Source organism: Sycon ciliatum, chromosome 4, assembly GCF_964019385.1.
Source record: "Sycon ciliatum chromosome 4, ocSycCili1.1, whole genome shotgun sequence".
NCBI classification, from domain to species: Eukaryota; Metazoa; Porifera; class Calcarea; order Leucosolenida; family Sycettidae; genus Sycon; species Sycon ciliatum.
The window spans coordinates 22,336,159-22,354,050 of NC_088646.1; the positions used below are offsets into that span (position 1 = coordinate 22,336,159).

Sequence of the window (17,892 nt, forward strand, 5' to 3'; positions counted from 1 at the left end):
CTCTGGGGGGGGGGGGGGGGCTTCTTTCTTTCTCTCCCTCCCCCCTCTCTCTCCTCTCTCTCTCCTCTCTCTCTCTCTCTCTCTCTCTCTCTCTGTCTCTATCCAGGCCGCGTACATCTCTCTGTCTGCCAGTCTGTGTGTGTGTGTGTGTGTCAGATGCTCACCGGCGGCGGTCTGCTGTTAGCGTGTGTGCTGATGCTGCTCGTGCAGTTCAGCGTGCACCGGGGCTGGTGTGGACCACGATTGCGTGACGTGTGCACATGTGTGTGTGTGTGTGTCTGTCTGTCTGTCTGTCTGTCTGTCTGTCTGTATCTGTGTGTGTCGGTGTGTGGCTGTGTATGCCGTTGTACCTGTGTAATCGTCTGTGCAGGTCAATCCTATTGCCCCACCAGTGAACAGCCCAGTTACATCTGGCACTGTATCCTCCAACACATTTTTGACCGCCAGTGGCAGTAGCATCAACAGCAATGGTGATCTCCAACGTGGTGCTCTAGCACCAACAGTGATGACGATGACAGCCGGGCACGGTCACATACAGCAGCAGGACGCACTCGCGCTGGATCTCGGCGCGCCGCCCGCGTAGCAGGAATCCTGGACGAGACCGCACTCCAATCGCTCGCTGTCGCCAGCCTTTCTGCAGTGAACCGCCTGCTTTGTTCTCAGCAGCCGGCGTCTGTGCTGAGGTGCTGTTTCGTGTGTACGGTATGCGTGTTGTTGTTGTAGCAGCGGTGGCGATGGCAGTAGTAACGTGCCTGTGATAAACCAAAGGCGTATACTGTGGGTCAGCTGTATGACTCAGTCTGTGGACGGTACCACGTTTCTCCCACGCTGTCGCCAGTAGCTTGTGTGTTAGGTTGTGTAGCGCAAGTGGCAATGCATCATCAACGCCTTTGCCTCTCCAGCTCGTGGTGTGCGTTCCTCAACCGTCGTCTTCCAGAGCTGCCCATGCGTTAGTGATGGTACTCGGCATGACCACAGGCATGGCATTGCTCCCCCTGGCCCCGCGCTCTCTCAACAACCATAGCTGATATCCCCACTGTGTATGCGTGCAGATCTGCACAACTGCTTGCCACGGTCTTCAGTTCATGGCTGGCGTCAGGCTGACTTAATGTCCTCCCGCCCTCGCATCATCGCTACTCACTATTGACATGGCTCCATGGCCAGTTTGGATTTTTGCCTCGACGGCTGCTCATGTCACAGTCAACTGTATCCCCCAGTCATTGTGCTGCCATTGGAGGATTTATCGCCGTTCATCCTCCTCCTCGTCAGATAGTCGTTCTGTCCGCTCTGAGGTATTTCTGGATTAATAAACCGCCCAGTGGAAGCTTCATGCTAGGATTTCCTATCGACTACATACGCCCGCTTTTGTGATCAATGCAGAAGGTCAAGCTGTTTACGTTCGCCTCGTGTAGAGCTCGTGATGTTTACCCACTGACGATTCGTCCGCTGTGTTCGGTGAGTATGCGCTGTCAACGCGCTTGGCCATTCGTCTACTGAACCGCTGAAACATTCGTAACGCTGTTTTCCGTGCTGTGCTAGGCTCGGTACTAGCTATTCCATTTTTTTTAATTACCTAGCCCAAATCCTGCTGTCCTATTTTGTATACTACCGCAATCCAACGCTTATAAGAATGTTTTCTTGTATTCAACATAGACGATTTTTGGCAAACTGTGGCTGTGCTGTGTGTGTGTTGTGTTGTGTGTGGCACACCCACTGCCTTTTCTGCTCACGTCATGTAACGTGTTCTCATAGGCGGCTGCGTTCTTATTTATTTGTCAATACTTCAACATGTTCTTGTGTTCTAGTGACGTGGTTTTCGTCCCGGTATCTATTTATAGTATCAGTCCTGGCATGGTGTTACCTAATTTAGCAGGGTTTGTCGGAGGAGTTTTCCTTGAACAATTTTTTTACCTTTGTGTTTTCTTTGTTGTGTGTTAGTTCGTTCTTCTTGAGAACTGGGATGTCCTCTTTTCTTTCTTTTTTCCCAATTGTTCAATCTCTGTTGGCAAAGTAATGTGTGTGCTTCCACACAGTGCTTTTACCCTGCCTTCTCCTAGCTCTGTGTGTGTGTGTGTGTGTGTGTGTGTGTGTGTGTGTGTGTGTGTGTGTGTGTGTGTGTGTGTGTGTGTGTGTGTGTGTGTGTGTGTGTATGGCCATGTGTCTGCAAGAGATACATTTGATTTTGATTTTTGCAGTGCGTAACGTATAACGCATGTATATCAATATCAGCCAACCTTACATCGATTCCTACCTATACATGCTCGGTCTCAAGAAATGCGAAAGGCTTGAGACCGAGCATGTATAGGTAGGAATCAATATAAGGTTGGCTGATATTGATACACATGCGTTATACGTTACGCACTGCAAAAATCAAAATCAAATGTATCTCTTGTATGGAGCTGAGGCTGCGTGCATGCTGTGTTGTACAAGAAGTGTGACAAGAAGTGTGGTCATAGAGCAGGTAGTTGCAGGGTTTTGTTTTTGTTCTTTTACAGGTGGTACACGCATGATGTATGCCTGTATTTTTCTTGTAATTGAACATTACTAGGGTGGTGTAAAGTGATCACTTTGCATTCAACAGTGATCCAAACGCAACTTTATAAAGCCAATTTTGTAACCGGTCTCCGCCTGTACACCGCTTGCATTCACATATCCTGTATGGTGTCTGTATGTGCAATTGTAGTGTCTGCCAGCCTGCTCGTGTCTGAGGCACTTTGGGCTTACAACAGAAAGTGATACCGGCTGACAGCACTAGCGGGAGGAAAACAAGCTCTTGGGCTTAGACTCTTCACTTCATAATTCCACACAGCAATGAGAAAGAACGATGGGTTTATATAGGCCAGAGGGAGAGAGCAGCTGGGAGCGAGTGCAAAAGATTACTAGGAAGACAACTGTTGAAAGATCTAAGGAAAAGACCTTTGAATGTGTGTGAGCTAGGGCAGAACAATAACATGGATTCGGGGAAGAAAGCTGTTGGATGCCTAGAACCGGGAAGGAATCTCGCAAGGGATCAAGAGGGTCAGTGATGGGGAACGGACTATACAGGAATCAATGTAATGTATTAGTACAGCATGAACGCAATAGGTCATGCGGCCGTACCAGTCTTGCAAGCAGGGCTATATCTAGTCCTAAGTGGTTGCGCGTGAGAAGCACTTAGCTAGAATGTTCCTGTAACTACTGGTAGAGACTTGGCTGTGTGATCACTGACAGTCAGGGATACTACACAATTACCACACAAATTCACATGTATGGATATTGGTTTTAAAATGATATTATTCCTCGATTTGAGCATTCTGATTCTGGGCCAACATCCTCAGTACATTCGTGAGCTCGTCCATCTTTGCCATCTTATCTTTATGGCGAGATGCAGCGCTCTTTTCGCGCTCGGCTTGTGATTCCTTTACAGCATTGAGTACCGCCGAGACTTCCGTAGGTTTGCTGGCCTTCCCCTTGGCCGAAGTGAGTTTCTTTTTCTTTGGGGCAGGTACGGGAATGGCTTCGATCTCCTCGGCATTGTCCCCATCTTCTTCTGCCGCTGGGTCCTGGCTCTCAGCAGCACGCTTTGCAGTAGTAGACACACCTGGAGTTTCAGAGCAAAGGAAAAGCAAACAAGGACTCAAAAATGGCTGGATGATGATGTTAGAAGATAGTTTCCAAAACCCCATAATGCCCTGTGTATACATTGAAAGGCATCTCGTGGTTGCATTCCTATCCTACTGATATCAATGATCGCAGGCGTGCACGTGACGAGATTATTAAGCCTAGTTCACATTCGACGGGGCGCGACGGGACGCGACGTAAGGATCGAGGGGAAGCGACGTAACGGTCTGACGGCGTCCAATGTGAACACCAGGAACGGGAACGCAACCGTACAGATCGGGAAGCGACGGGAAGAGTTGGATCGATCCAACTTTTCATACCGTAGACGGGGACGCAAGCGTACAAAACGGCTGCAATTCGAGTGTGAACAGGAGACGACGTCGTGCGCCGACTACTCCCGATTCGTACTTGGAATTTTTTAGCATTTCAAACACTGAGCTTCCCATGATAACTCACAGAATGCCTAGCACGACTTGAGTTGAATTTTAGCAACATAAGATCTCATGTCACTTATTGTATTTAGGGATAGTTCAGAAGCGTGACAGACGAACTATTCTATCATTTCCTGTGGCTATTATTTGAATGCCACAACTTTCAGGGCTAATTTTTTTATCTCCATGAAAAACTGGTACTGTGAACTTGATTCCGCTTCTTTCAAGGAGATATAATTGAAAAGAAGTCCCGAAAAACGAGAAAATAGGTCCGAAAGTCACCCCGTCACGGACTCGTGCGTTCGACGTTGAACTTCGCAACGACTGGTGCATGTCGTGTCGTACGAATCGTACTGGATTTTACAGCTCACCCCAGCCCTCCCGACAAGCCCTTAGTGGCCTTACGTCCCGTACCGTTGGCGTTGCGTCGAATGTGAACTAGGCTTTATAGTTAAATTGGGGCAAACGAAAAATGTCCTCTTGATTGATTGCTTACCTTGTGCAACAATGGCAACCGGGGTGATATTCGCTTTCTTGCCCAAAACATCATCTAGTTCCTTTCCGAAAGCACATTCTTTGCGATCATTCCCGGACTTCCGGTTGTGGTCAGACACCTTCCGGTATGCTGCCGTTAATGTCTTCCACTTGTTTTCAGTCTGAAGTTGGTACATAAATGGAAACAACACAAAACAAGACCAATTACAATCTGTATAGGTATGAAGCTATTGAACACAGTGACAAAGTTGACATTCCCTGATGCTTCAGACCATGCTCATGTATACAAAGCAAGAACAGGCGCTTTTTTTACATGTAGATAGGCACTTTAGGAACACAATGTCCTCACCTGCAAAAGTGTTGGAGAAGTTGTACTCCCATTTCCGCAACCATTTGCTGATGGATTGTTCTCCACACAGCCTTCTTTTTGAAATTTACATCCGAGAGCTTCTCCTGGTGCTCGCCATACGTTCTTATGAGGAGCTTTGTCCAGTCAGATGTCCAGACAAAATCCTCACTCACTGGGGCAGCAACCACTGCTGCAACCACTGGGGCAGCAACCACTGCTGAAGCCTCCTCAACGAAAACCGGCGATGTTGGTTCACCACTTGGAGGCAATGAGGGATGAGGCAATGAGGGAGGCAGCAAGCTAACCACTGTGTAGTTCACTGCACTTCCTGTGCTAGACTCCATGGCGCTTGGAAAGATAGATGAAAAATGAAAACTACTATAGCCAACGACAACAGCCACTACAGTAGTAGAAAAAGAGGAGAGGCTCTGCGCATGCGATCATCTCCAGGATCATTTCATACCACTTTCGCATTCCACCACGTGCAATACCTACGTGTACCCACTTTGTACTTGGCGGGTACAACTTCCTGATTTTTCCAAAATTCCCATAGCTCTACCAACTTCTACCGACTTCTACCAACTTTTTCTTGGTAGAGCCGGTAGAGGAAAGTAGAATCTACTCTTTTGAGTAGATTTTTTTCTCAAAAAACGAACATCTCTACCGAAAGAAGTAGTTTCTACCCAAACCTGTAGATCAAAAACGAACGCCCCCTTGGGGGGCGTTCGTTTTTGTCATACATGTGTTGTGCGCCATCTATGGATCTGCCACATCGATCGATTTTGCTGCGCGATCTGTCGATCGACAGATCGCGCAACGATCGATCGATCGCGCAAAATCGATCGATCGCGCAACAAAAAAAAGAAACCAAATCGATCGATTGTGAGCTGGGCGCGGAGTAGGTATTTTACTACTCCCTTGTGAACGGCATCATCGTAATCAGTACTCGCACTGGTACGAGTACTTGGCGACTGGCCGCACACCACTCAGTAAACAGTAGATGACGATTCTTTGAAGAAGTAATGGTTGACGTTGTCGAACATTCAGACCCACTGGAGGCGTTCCACAGCCTGGAGCCCGCTGATAAGGATTTTGATGTGACTTGAGTAAGTACTAAAGTGATGTCAACACTAGTTCTACGTACTCTCAGTCTCTCTCTCTCTTTTTTCGGCGTCAGACATTGAGTGGGAGATATAGATGACTGGATTTCGTTTGTAAAATAATGAGTAATTTCTGCAATTTGTGATCGAATCAGCATGCTGTCAGCTGTACCAGTCCACATCCCATCGTAATCAGCGACCAGGCCAAGCGTGATATTTGCCTTGGTATTTCACTATGTGTGGTGAGAAGACGTCCATTCACGTCTGAGAAATTCATTTGCAAATGGGAAATCAACAGGCCTGTATTAGTATGGGCAGAATTCATCACCCGGGCCGCTATTGAAGCTTTGCACAGTTGTCAATGTCCAACGGCCTATTTATACGAAGACCTGTGGTGGCTACGTGATTCTCTTAAACCTGTGATCATGTTTTCCAAGATCATTTCAGTAGCAGACATATGAAACGCTACGCCGGGCCTGAGCCCGAGGCAATGTACGGACGTGGCCGTGCTGCACTGAACCGCGTGGCATCATCGTCACGTATGATGGAGTCAACATGACTGCGCCCTGCATATGCATCATACATCTGATAGTACGTTTATTGCCCTATCCTTGGAGAGTGGGCCACCAGGGAAGGCTGGGTTTCCGACTTGGCTTCACCTATAATGCTCATGATTGAACACGCTCTTGGAGAATAAATGTAGAATCCGGCTGAACATTGAAACCAGATAGCATCGCGTTTCTGCGCTGCACCTCACAACACCATTGACATACAACCAGGAAGAGCTGGGAACTTGAGGGAAGTGACGGAAAAGTCAAAGAGGAAGTGAAGAAGATTGAAGAAGAGGATCAGTAATCATCAAGGAGGCCAAAAAGAGGTCACCTACGAGCCAAATGGCTCTTGATGTGATGATGTGCAGGCAGGTATGCTGGAATTGGATAGACTCTTTTGGTCAATTTTTGGCCTATCCCACATCTTTCTACCGCAGCTCTGGCAGATTGATTGGTACTATACCCCTGAATTTATACATTTCTGAGCTCTGTGACACGTTACCTAGCTCGTGAATGTCGTCTTTCCGCCATTCATCATTGCTTATTTTGACATTTGATGAGGAGCCGATCATGACTATTTTTGAGGATGCGCATGTCAGAACGCTTTGTTGTGACATGCTCATCTAAAGGATTTTGCAACTGTTTCTATTGAATACCTATAATAGTAGTACGAAATAATTAGGGCTCAAACGGTCACGGTTTTACCCCGAACGGTTAACTGCTAAGCTAACGGTCGGTTTAACGGTTATAACCTATAAGCCATGGCAATCCTGCGGACTCTTTTTTAACCGTTTATTTGACTATACTCATTCAAAAAATGTACCCTATTCAGTACAACGCACACATGTACATTCTCTTGCATGCTCATTCATACATACTCTCACACGAAGAGACCAGATATGACCGAGTTGACAGCCCAGAAATTGCGTACGCGTGCGACAGGCTGCGAAAGTGCATACTTTGCAACGACCTGATACATGAAAAATTGACTGAAAAGTTACTGCGTAACCGTTATCTTTATCGGTTAACCGTTAATTCTTCGTAACCGGTCTGCAACCAGTTAATCGGACTAACCGTTTGAGCCCTAGAAATAATGGTTGCGACTTTGGCGATAATTATTACGAAAGGGTTTGCTCCCCACACTGGAGCTCGCGCTATTCCGTCGACTTGACAAAAATACCCGAGCCCGCTACCCGACCAAACTCCTACCCGTTGCAGCCCTGATTTTTTTCGTCGGACTGGCCCCTTTCCATTCCCTCAACAAACAAAGGAATTATATAATGAACACTGGGTCACTTATTATTCTGCTCGGTGCATGGACCAGTACAGGAACCGACACTCAATACAGTCAACTTCGCTTATAACGACACTCGGCAGGGCATCAAAAAGGTGTCCTTATTCGTGAAGTGTCGTTATACCCGAAGTCTCATTATATGTATTACACTGGGATGGGACTTTGCTCTGGGCATGGAAATTCTGTCGTTATTCGCGAATTGTCGTTATATCCGCAGTCGTTATTAGCGAAGGTGACTGTACTTACTGTTATGTTGATGGATGGATGTGGTTTATAGGATCGCTCTTCCGAACGAGAACACTGTTTCTGGTTCATTGAAGTAGGGATACTGTGCATGTATTATAATGTGCATGCTTAGCTACAAGATGAAATGGATCCAGCCATTGAGTAAGAGAAGAGTTTCAACATTTTAATTCTATTAAAGTATACACCCGGTTCCAAAATAACGCACGTGCCCTTGCATACGCCCAGGAAATCGAGCCTGCTATTATATACACCCGGGACCTATAGACGGGCTTTTACGGTAACGTTATAATTATCTCAATGTTCCGGGTACGGCTATTTACCATGATGTGGGTATAATACTGGACATACATGTAGTCTGTTTTCTATTTTGCTGCTCCTTGTTCTTTGGTGCGATTGGGGGCTCGGAACAGGCAGACATTATTTACCGATATAATCGCACAGGTCACATTGTAGAGTGCAGACCACCTAGTGCTTTGAAGATTCACTGCGATATTCCCATAATGTTATAATACATGTATGAAAATCAGCATCATTTTCTGTATGTTAAATGCCACAAATTGTTAGGCTTCACCGTAATATCAAGAGTACATAACCCCTCTTGGTAATATCCATGTTCAGTGTTCCGTTCACATCGGTTCATGCTGATCACCCGAAAGTGTCGTCTAAACAGGATATAGGGGTGTGCGGATAATGCTCGAAAAGGTGGGAGATTCTGCTCGAAAAGCTGTGAAATTGGCAGAACCATACAAACCTTATGGTGGGCAATTCCTCGAATTCTGCTCCATTTCTTTATCCACATACCAAACATGCATGAAACTTACCAGAAAAAGTACTGAATTCTGCCAATTTTTCTGCCCGCATATGCCTAACAGGATATGTCCGCGCCGCGGGGATTATTTTTCAAATAATCTCCTCAATGTCATGTACATAATTGTCGCCGGTCGCAGCGGCTTCACAAAACGTAGACTTTCCCAGCCCCCCCCCCAAAGTACACACAAAATACAATTGAAGCATATGCAATGAAACGTATGCATTGGGAAATTGGATTGCAGTAAAACCCGTGTTTGCCGGACCCTGTACCAAGCGGAATCCTGTATTTACCGGACAAAATTTCATGCACCAAAGTGCTGTGGATCGAAAGTGCATTCCTGGATCAAGCGGGGTCCTGTCACATCAGGACAGTTTCCGCTGCACCAAGGGCGTCTTGTCAGGGCAGGCTTTACTATAGTGAAGTTTATAGTGAATTGTACTCCAAGTAACTCGTGAGTCCACACACAATGGTCATGCAGTACAAAGCCGAAAAGTCCCTTTCAAGACAGAGTGACAGACAGGAGTCGTCACTAGAAGGGCTGATCAACCAACACAGAATACTACAGTGGTGCTCAATGAAGTCCAATGAAGCGAGTGAATGCCGTGCGGAACGTTGTCCAGCTGTGAACACTGGGCTGTCAACTGGCACAGGGCGCACACTTGACTCACACAATATTAACATTGAGCATCAACGTAGCATAATAATAGCAGTGAAAAAGAGTAGAGTCAAATACGCGATGAGCGATAGTGTAGAGTCTAATACTAAAGGCAGAAATAGAGTAATGCCATCAAGTGCGAGATAACATGTTAGGAGCATTAACGTGTGATTGTGAAGCTTACTTTAATGCGGGATGTTGAGTCTACAGTGCACCATGGGCACAGCGAGATCATGTTATGTGTGAATGGTATACCGTAAAGTACCGCCAGAGCGCCCCACCTTGATTTTACAGCCAGGGTCCAGGGAAAGGAAAATCGTACGGCAGAATGCAACGAAGTGTGTATGGTGTACTAACGTCAGAGGAAGGTTTTTGTGTGGAGCTCGTGTCCGCTCGAAGGTACGGATTGTCTGCACAACGTGCAATATGTGTACGAAGTTCGTGTCGTATGACCTACAGACGGGAGACCACCTACACAATACGACCACGAAAGGACGAGATAGTGGGGCGCTCTGGCGGTACTTTACGGTACTAGTAATCAAATGGATGCAAAACATATAGATGTCGTGATACACCATGCCTGATTCGTGGCTGGAAGCCGTGAGCTCAGTGCTTGGGGCTAGTGGGATTCCTCTAGCTTTCAGAATCCTGCATGAAAAAAGGTAAAAGAAAGTGAAGGTACAATAATAGTAAGGTGATGTAAGCCTCTTGGTTTCGCGAACGAATTTCATCATTAAATTCATGGCATGGGAACGACGCTACAGAAGTATACAAAAGCTGAGCCATCCTCTAAAGAAAGTCCACTTTAGTGAATCTCATCTTGTCAGCAGCACCATGCTGTTTGTATGGGAGAATTGCCTTCGTACAGTGCTGCCCAATGAAATCCTGAAATCAAGTCGCGTCACTCAAGTACCGGGCGTTGCGCAGCCCTAGACCTGCGAACACTGGGCTGCGAAATGGTGCAAGGCGCAAACTTGAGTGACACGACTGGATTTCATTGAGCAGGACTGTACATTCAAGGCACCTGCACTTCCTATTACAGTGTAATGTTCTTATTTTACAGGAACATTCCCAACTGGGCCTAATGTCTTCTGAGGCTGCGTTTACACGACAACGCACGGCCATTTTCCGTTTTCAGTCCCGCATTTCTTTTTTCATTTTCGTGCGTTTACACGATCAAAGCTGATCCGAGGTGGTCTCGGTTTGTATCGTTTTCTCGCGTCTACACGGGAGCAAAGGATCCGCAAAAGTTCGTCATGTGCCGAGTGTTGTCGTGGAAGCACCAATCACACTCAAGGAATAATCGAAAACAGGCCACACACCAGCACTCGTCACATGACGAAAATTGTAAAAAAAAGAGTTTTATTGTCGGATCCGTGTGAACGGCCGAAAACGGAACAAACGTGACGGAAACGAGGCCAGCAGACCGTTTCGACTGTTTACACACCCAAATTTATCCGGCAGAACATTTCCGTTTTCAAATTCTTCCACCTTGGCCAGCGTTTTGGTTCTCTTCCGCTTTGGTGTACAACTATTACGTTTTGCTCCGTGTACCGTGTAAATGAACCATGCATCCGAAAGGATTTAGTTGCGCTTTCACCCCCAGCGTTGTCGTGTATACGCAGCCTTAGATGGTGCCCAAGGTATTCATTGAGTTCCTGCAACTTCATTTGAAATGAACTGGAAAAGTGCGAAGGGATTCGAGGAGGACATTAAAGCAGTCAGCTCCAAGAAATGAAATTGATTCGTGAATTCAATTATAATGATGTTCACACCTACATGTACATGTATGCAATAACTAGGTATCACACTTCATCTTACAGGCGAGACCTCACTATATATTCTCTGGGGTACGGCAAGTGTTATGCTTTAGAGAGGTCCATGTTATAGCGAGTTGGGCACATAATATAAACCATATATGTCAAAGTTAGGGCTGCGGTTAACCAAAAGGTTATAGGCTAGAACCAAGAGTAGATAAACAAGAGTGTGCAACTCCGGGATGGGTTGGCCCGTGGCGGAATTTTTTGTTGACGTAATCTTTTCTATGACGCATGCGCTGCGGGTCTTTTGGAAAGTTTGCATCGTGCACTTGGCCGGGCTTTACATTACAAGGTCGGTGCCCAGTACGTGCTCTCACACTGTTCTGCGTCAAAATGCGCGTTTTTCTGGAAAAAAGGTGACGTCTACAAAAAATGCTGCCACAGGCAGGGGTATGTGCAGATTGTGCAGAAGAGATCCAGAGTTGCACACTCTTGTTTATCTACTCTTGCTACAACCTATAAGAGATAAACTGTACATGTAGCCTGTATTCATGTACCATTGCTGTACATGACTGTAAATCCATGTATCCATGGTACCATGACCTCACGCACTGCCAAAACAATCACTACAATATGTATAATACTCATAAAAGGACACATTTCAGGCTCATTACAAACGTCTTGAAAGTTTTTGTCTTCACAAGTATACTTTATGAGTATTATGAGTATTATCGCATTTTTGTCTCAGACGAAACTGTTTACAATATGTATAGTGGATGCATATTATATTTTGCTCAGTTTTCCAGAGCAGGTTCAACAAAGAGTGAATAACAACTAAATAGAGCGGTTGCCAGTTGACAAACCCCCTTTATATTTACAATGCAGTTGCGTGAATGTCCACTACTTTCTGAACGAAAGGTTCAACATATTTTAATATTTGGTATGCTCCATTGGGCTTCGGATTGCACCATCACCTTGTCATTTAATCAACTCAACCTCATCATGAGCATACGCAAGCATCACTAATATGGGGAGCAACCCCAGAGATGAGGGAGATACACGCCGTACATCCATTGTGCACAGTACTGACAGGGTACGCACATGCTGTCACGTATATTATGTACAGCGGACATTGAAAGAAAATAACCGATTAACCCATATGCATATGGTTAACTGTTCGTGTATTCTTAACGGTTACATAACCGGTTAACCTATCTAACCATTTCACCCTAGTCAAAATGGCGCTGTTTGCTTACAGACTACAACTGTATTGCCATCGATCCACACTGATCAATCCAGGAAATGTGCGCATGTTGTACATTTTTAGTGTATTTTATAGTAGTGTGTCTACTACATGTGTTTGAGGACTGTAACAGTCACACTACAACAAAAGTCCGACACTCCAGAACAACCCCACACAAAATCCTGTGGTCGACCAGCCAACAAACACAGCTCTGGGTTGAATGACGAATTAGTGAAAAACTATAAAGAGAAAAGAGAGGTGAAAGAGAAAACCGCCAACACATCTCCAGAACGACAGAGCCTCACTCTCTCACTCCCTCTCTCTCTCTCTCCCTCTCTCTCTCTCTCTCTCTCTCTCTCTCTCTCTCTCTCTCTCTCTCTCTCTCTCTCTCTCTCTCTCTCTCTCTCTCTGTCTCTCTCTCTGTCTCTCTCTCTGTCTCTCTGTCTCTCTCTCTGTCTCTCTCTCTCTGTCTGTGTGTCTGTCTTTGTCTTTGTCTCTCTCTCTCTCTGTCTCTCTCTCTCTCTCTGTCTCTCCCTCTCACGGCAACTAAAAAAACAACCATATCTCAAACCACACCTCACTCATTTTACGCTGTAGGATGAAGATGAAGGGGAGGTTGGCGATGAGAAGAAGAACACGGCAGGGTTTAAGCATTTATTGTTCAGTGACCCGTGTCGTGTGGCGTATAATGATTCTCGGTTTACAATTGTAGTATTGTTTGTTTTGCAAAGAATTTCAATCAGTTAAAAGTCATAGATGCTGTTTACATTCACAAGCGTAAGCCAGACCGATGCATTCAGAAAGAACATGTCACGGCATCCACATTCTTTCCTTAGCACCGTAACTGTATTTTGCACATATGTTTGTTTTATTGACCCTCTCTCTTTCTCTTTTCTTACAGTTACACTTGTGTTTTATCACACTATAGAATGACTGCGCATGTATTTTATAGATTGCGATTATTATCACTGTCGGGAAGGAAAACACCAATTTTACAGGGCCCTAAAAGTCTGAACGATACCTATGAAATGCACTGTCAAAGCAAACACAAAATATGAATATGCAAGCTCATGCCTGAGGGGAAGATGAGAAGTTGAAACGTGGAGATTTTTCGGACAGGACGAGAATCCGAAGAACCTGGGTGATTCCCTTACTTCCACAATGGGCTAGTGGCTGCATCACAAAAATTATACCTTGCAGTGGGTGCAGAGACAGTCAATAAACACTAACCTGAGCATGAGAGCTGCTCGTATTCATTGCGATCGTCAGGAAAATGGCAGGACGAACGGACCAGAAGAATGTTGGCTATGACAAACACCTGCATATCCAGACGACACACGGCTTGACTATTTTGCTTATGATGTTCAGCTTCGAGGTCCAGCACGATGGAATTTTCGGAAGGAACTGATTTTTGAATTATTTGGGGAAGAAGATTGCACTCAGAAAAGGTACCGTAACTGGTTTCTTTCATTTGAAAAGCTGTTCACCAAAGTCCTAAACATACACTGTACGACGTTTCGGAGCTGCTCCAAATCAGGGAGTCGTAAAATACCATATAATTATATGTATTTTACGACTCCCTGCTCCAAATCGATCGATTTGTTTTGAATGGTTTCGCCACCGCTTTCCGATCGATCGATCCTTGCGCGATCTGTCGATCGACAGATCGCGCAAGAAAATCGATCGATTTTCCAAATCGACAGAACGCGCACAACACATGTACGCATACATGTACGCATTTATTTTTCGAGCCGATGATTTTCAATTTTTCAGAGCATTTTCATTTTTCAAGAAGACGTTCATTTCCTAGACATTTGTTGCTGTTATGGCGTATCCTCGGCAGCCTGCGCCTGGCTACGGCCAGCAGCCACATGGCCAACCCGGCCAGCCTGCTTATGGCCAACCCGCCTATGGTCAGCCTGCTTATGGTCAGCCTCCACCAGCAGCAGGCCCTCCGGGAATGCCCCATGGAGCAGATCCAACATTATGGTCCTGGTTTATTGCTGTGGATACGGATCGATCCGGACAATTGTCTGTGCAAGAACTTCAATCTGCTCTCCACAATGGAAATTGGTCACATTTCAACCCCGAGACATGTCGCCTTCTGATTAGTGAGTGAAATTAGTTTCGAAAACTCAATCTACATTGCATCACTGTACCTCAACAATCTGTAATCACCATTAGTGAGAATCAAGATAGAGGGTGGGTTTACTTTTCGAAGATTCGAAGACAGCGTATGGAGTTTAGCAACATCTCCATAAACACAGCCAGTGAGAAATAGTCGACACCTAATAATTATTGCAAGCACAGGGGCACAACAGGGCCTCATTGATGCCAAAACACGACATTAAGATAAAGTGCATCTGGTCACAATGCAATAACCAGACTCAAACTAGTTTCCTTCTGTCCGACAGTACTTGCATAGCCCAACGCCTCTAGCACTTTGAATTACAACTGAACTACAGGTGGTGAACTGCCGATTGTCCCCACAAGAAATAACTACATGATTGTATACTCAGTACGAAGTAGTGGTTGCGACTTCGGCGATAATTTGTAAGAAAGGGTTTGCTCCCCACACCGGAGCTTGCGCTATTCCGCCGACTTTACTTGACACTTGACTGACTCACGACTGCCATCCAGAGCACCCGAGAAGTCCATCAAACCTTCGACACGGCAAACCTACAAGAAAGCACCACTCCCTGCTCAATACACAGTGTTTCGGGGAATTCACCCCTCATCAGTTGAGCTTGAGTCGTGTGCTCTGGATGGCAGTCGTGAGTCAGTCAAGTGTCAAGTAAAGTCGGCGGAATAGCGCGAGCTCCGGTGTGGGGAGCAAACCCTTTCTTACAAATTGTATACTCAATGCCATTATTTTGGAGTAGTTTGGAAAGCGGGCTAAAGTGCTCCTGCTCTTGAGAATGAAGTGCTATGTGGTCCCAACTAGTTAATACGTACGAACTAGAGGTGCAGGGTACCCGAAAAAGGAAATAGTGTACAACACGGAGCCAGGAAGACAGTCGTGAAATGGGCCGCTTATGACTTAGCTGCACGCAGCGGAGAGGGAACAAATGGGAAATGTGTGTACAGGAGGGAGTCTTAAAATACGGTATTTTACGACTCCCTGGTGTACGGCAACACGCTTGATAGCGATGTCCGCATGCAATGTGTCCAATATGGACTATTATACCTCGTATGGTATTCACTGATTTCACTCTCATATTGTTCATGCAAAGCCTGCAGCATGAAGCTAGCGGCCGCAGGTACCTGTGTGGCGCCATAAACTAACTTCGCATATGGTGCCATAAATAACACTAGGTCTTGTACGCATGCTGCTTTTCTTTGTTATCTAATCTCCCATGTGCTGGAATTGGGTCTTGTTTTAGGTATGTTTGATCGCGACCACAGTGGCACAATCAACTTCCAGGAGTTTGCGCAGCTGTGGGCATACATACAGCAGTGGAAGAACTCTTTTGACATGTTTGATCGCGACCGCTCGGGCAGCATTGATCAAGGCGAGCTGATTAACGCTTTCAGCCAGATGGGCTATCGCCTCGGCCCGGAGTTTGCAAAGCTGGCTTGCCTGCGTTATAGCCGTGAATCACCCCAATCCATCAAGCTGGACGATTTCATCCAGTGCTGTGTGCAGCTCAAGGTCCTGACGGATGTGTTCCGGCAGCGCGACACAAACACCAATGGTGTCATCACCATTGACTATGAGAACTTCTTGACAATGGCAATATTGCACATGCCATGAGCGACGCCCGATCCGGTCGCTGAGAAAAGCATGCTGCCAAGTTGCGCGGGACACGTTGCCACCGACTCTCTCTCTCTCTCTCTCTCGCTCCTCGCGGAGGATGAGGTAACTCTGCCCATGGATGCCCCCATCCTTCCCTGCGTTGTCTTTGGCTTGCTTAAAGATTGAAGTGACCCTGTTTCCTTTCTTTCTTTCTTGCGACATAACACCGATACTTGCAATCAGTACCATTGCACGAGATGTGTATGGGACTATGGGCCATGCTGTGCGTCTGCCTGTGCTAAATGATGCTGTGCGCAGTCTGCACATCTACCTGCGTCTTTGTATAGTGTTTCTTTTAGACTTGCTCGTGTTATGGTTTCTCCCTCGGTGATGCTGGGGTTGTATTAGATGCCCTACTTCGGGCTTTGCTTTATGAAGAATTTGTTTCTACGTTTGTGCAATCATATTATTTTGGTATTATTCAGCATTTACTGTGCGATATGTCATCTTTAGGCTTTATTTTAGCTCCCAGCTATTCTGCTGTCTGTAATCCCTGTCTTGCTTTTACTAGTAGTCAATTTTTTACAATCCCGTGGATATTGATAGTCCCCACATGAACACGGACATCTACTACTTTTAATACGGAGTTTTATTGCTGCTGGGGATGGGTGGGTGGGTTTGTGTGTGTGAATGGGGGGGGGGGGGGGGTTGAACTGCTCATGTAGCCTTATGGTATAATAATTATAATGGAAGCCTTGCCTGTTAGGTAACATGTTTTCACAGTGACAGCGTGAACCCTTGTAGGGCACGCAGATCCTTTTGGGGAAAAGAGCATGGACACCGCTGACGTTGCCTAGCATGGATAACCTCCGATTATGCTTGTAGGAAACGTCTTTCCTTGCATGTAAGTTAGATGCTTGTGTTGTCTGTATTTTGCAGCAGGCTCTGCGCAAACTGGGAATCCACAAATTGTGCACATGAATCTAAGCACTCAGAGGATTCACACACACACAATCACAGACAATCGTGCTAGTCCTCTGACACCTCAATGTTCTGTGTGTTGTGTTTATTTTAGTTTGCGATTCAGTGTGTGTGTGTGTGTGTGTGTGTGTGTGTGTGTGTGTGTGTGTGTTATTTGTGTGTTGTTTCCAGTGTAGTACGTTCTTTCGCGCCTATACAGTATTGCGCGCGTGTCGGCAGTACCTTCCACGTATCAGTGTGACCTTGCACTTATTCTCCGTGCATCGGCACTGATGTCACCTCAACTCGCGTGTTTGTGCTACTTCATTGTCACAGTAGTTCCCTGTATGAAAGATTGCTATTCACAAGCCCCAGTCATTCAGTACTTGCAGTCGTGTTGCTGGTGTGGTGAACGAGGTCAGTGGGGAGCTTGGCCAAAAGGGTTGCTTACCCTCCACGCTATCATGTACATGTACAGTAGAGCCTGGTTAAAGCGACCACCCCACGGTGAAAGCAAAAGTGGTTGTTAGAGTCAGGTGGTCTTCAGAACCAGGTCCCACAGTGTCTGTGTAGAACTGTCGGTGCATGGAAAAACGGTCGCTAAACCCAGAGGTCGCTTACACCAGTTCTTACTGTATGTACAGTGTGCCATTTTCTTAAA

At 46.0% G+C, this 17,892-nt stretch overlaps 1 protein-coding gene and 1 long non-coding RNA gene across 2 annotated transcripts; one reads left to right on the forward strand and one right to left on the reverse strand.

Moving 5' to 3' along the window:
* Positions 1 to 9,355: 9,355 nt before the first annotated feature.
* Positions 9,356 to 14,063, reverse strand: LOC135815056 (uncharacterized). The gene is made up of 2 exons (XR_010553253.1): positions 13,766 to 14,063; positions 9,356 to 10,180 (listed from the first exon to the last, which is right to left on the reverse strand). It is a non-coding gene; the product is annotated as an uncharacterized LOC135815056 (long non-coding RNA).
* A 219-nt stretch (positions 14,064 to 14,282) lies between these two features.
* LOC135815057 (peflin-like) lies at positions 14,283 to 16,911 on the forward strand. Its single transcript, XM_065328289.1, has 2 exons — positions 14,283 to 14,646; positions 15,919 to 16,911. Exons 1-2 carry the CDS (start codon positions 14,361 to 14,363, stop codon positions 16,287 to 16,289), a joined length of 657 nt encoding a protein of 218 aa, XP_065184361.1. The 5' UTR covers positions 14,283 to 14,360; the 3' UTR covers positions 16,290 to 16,911.
* The last annotated feature ends 981 nt before the right edge of the window (positions 16,912 to 17,892 follow it).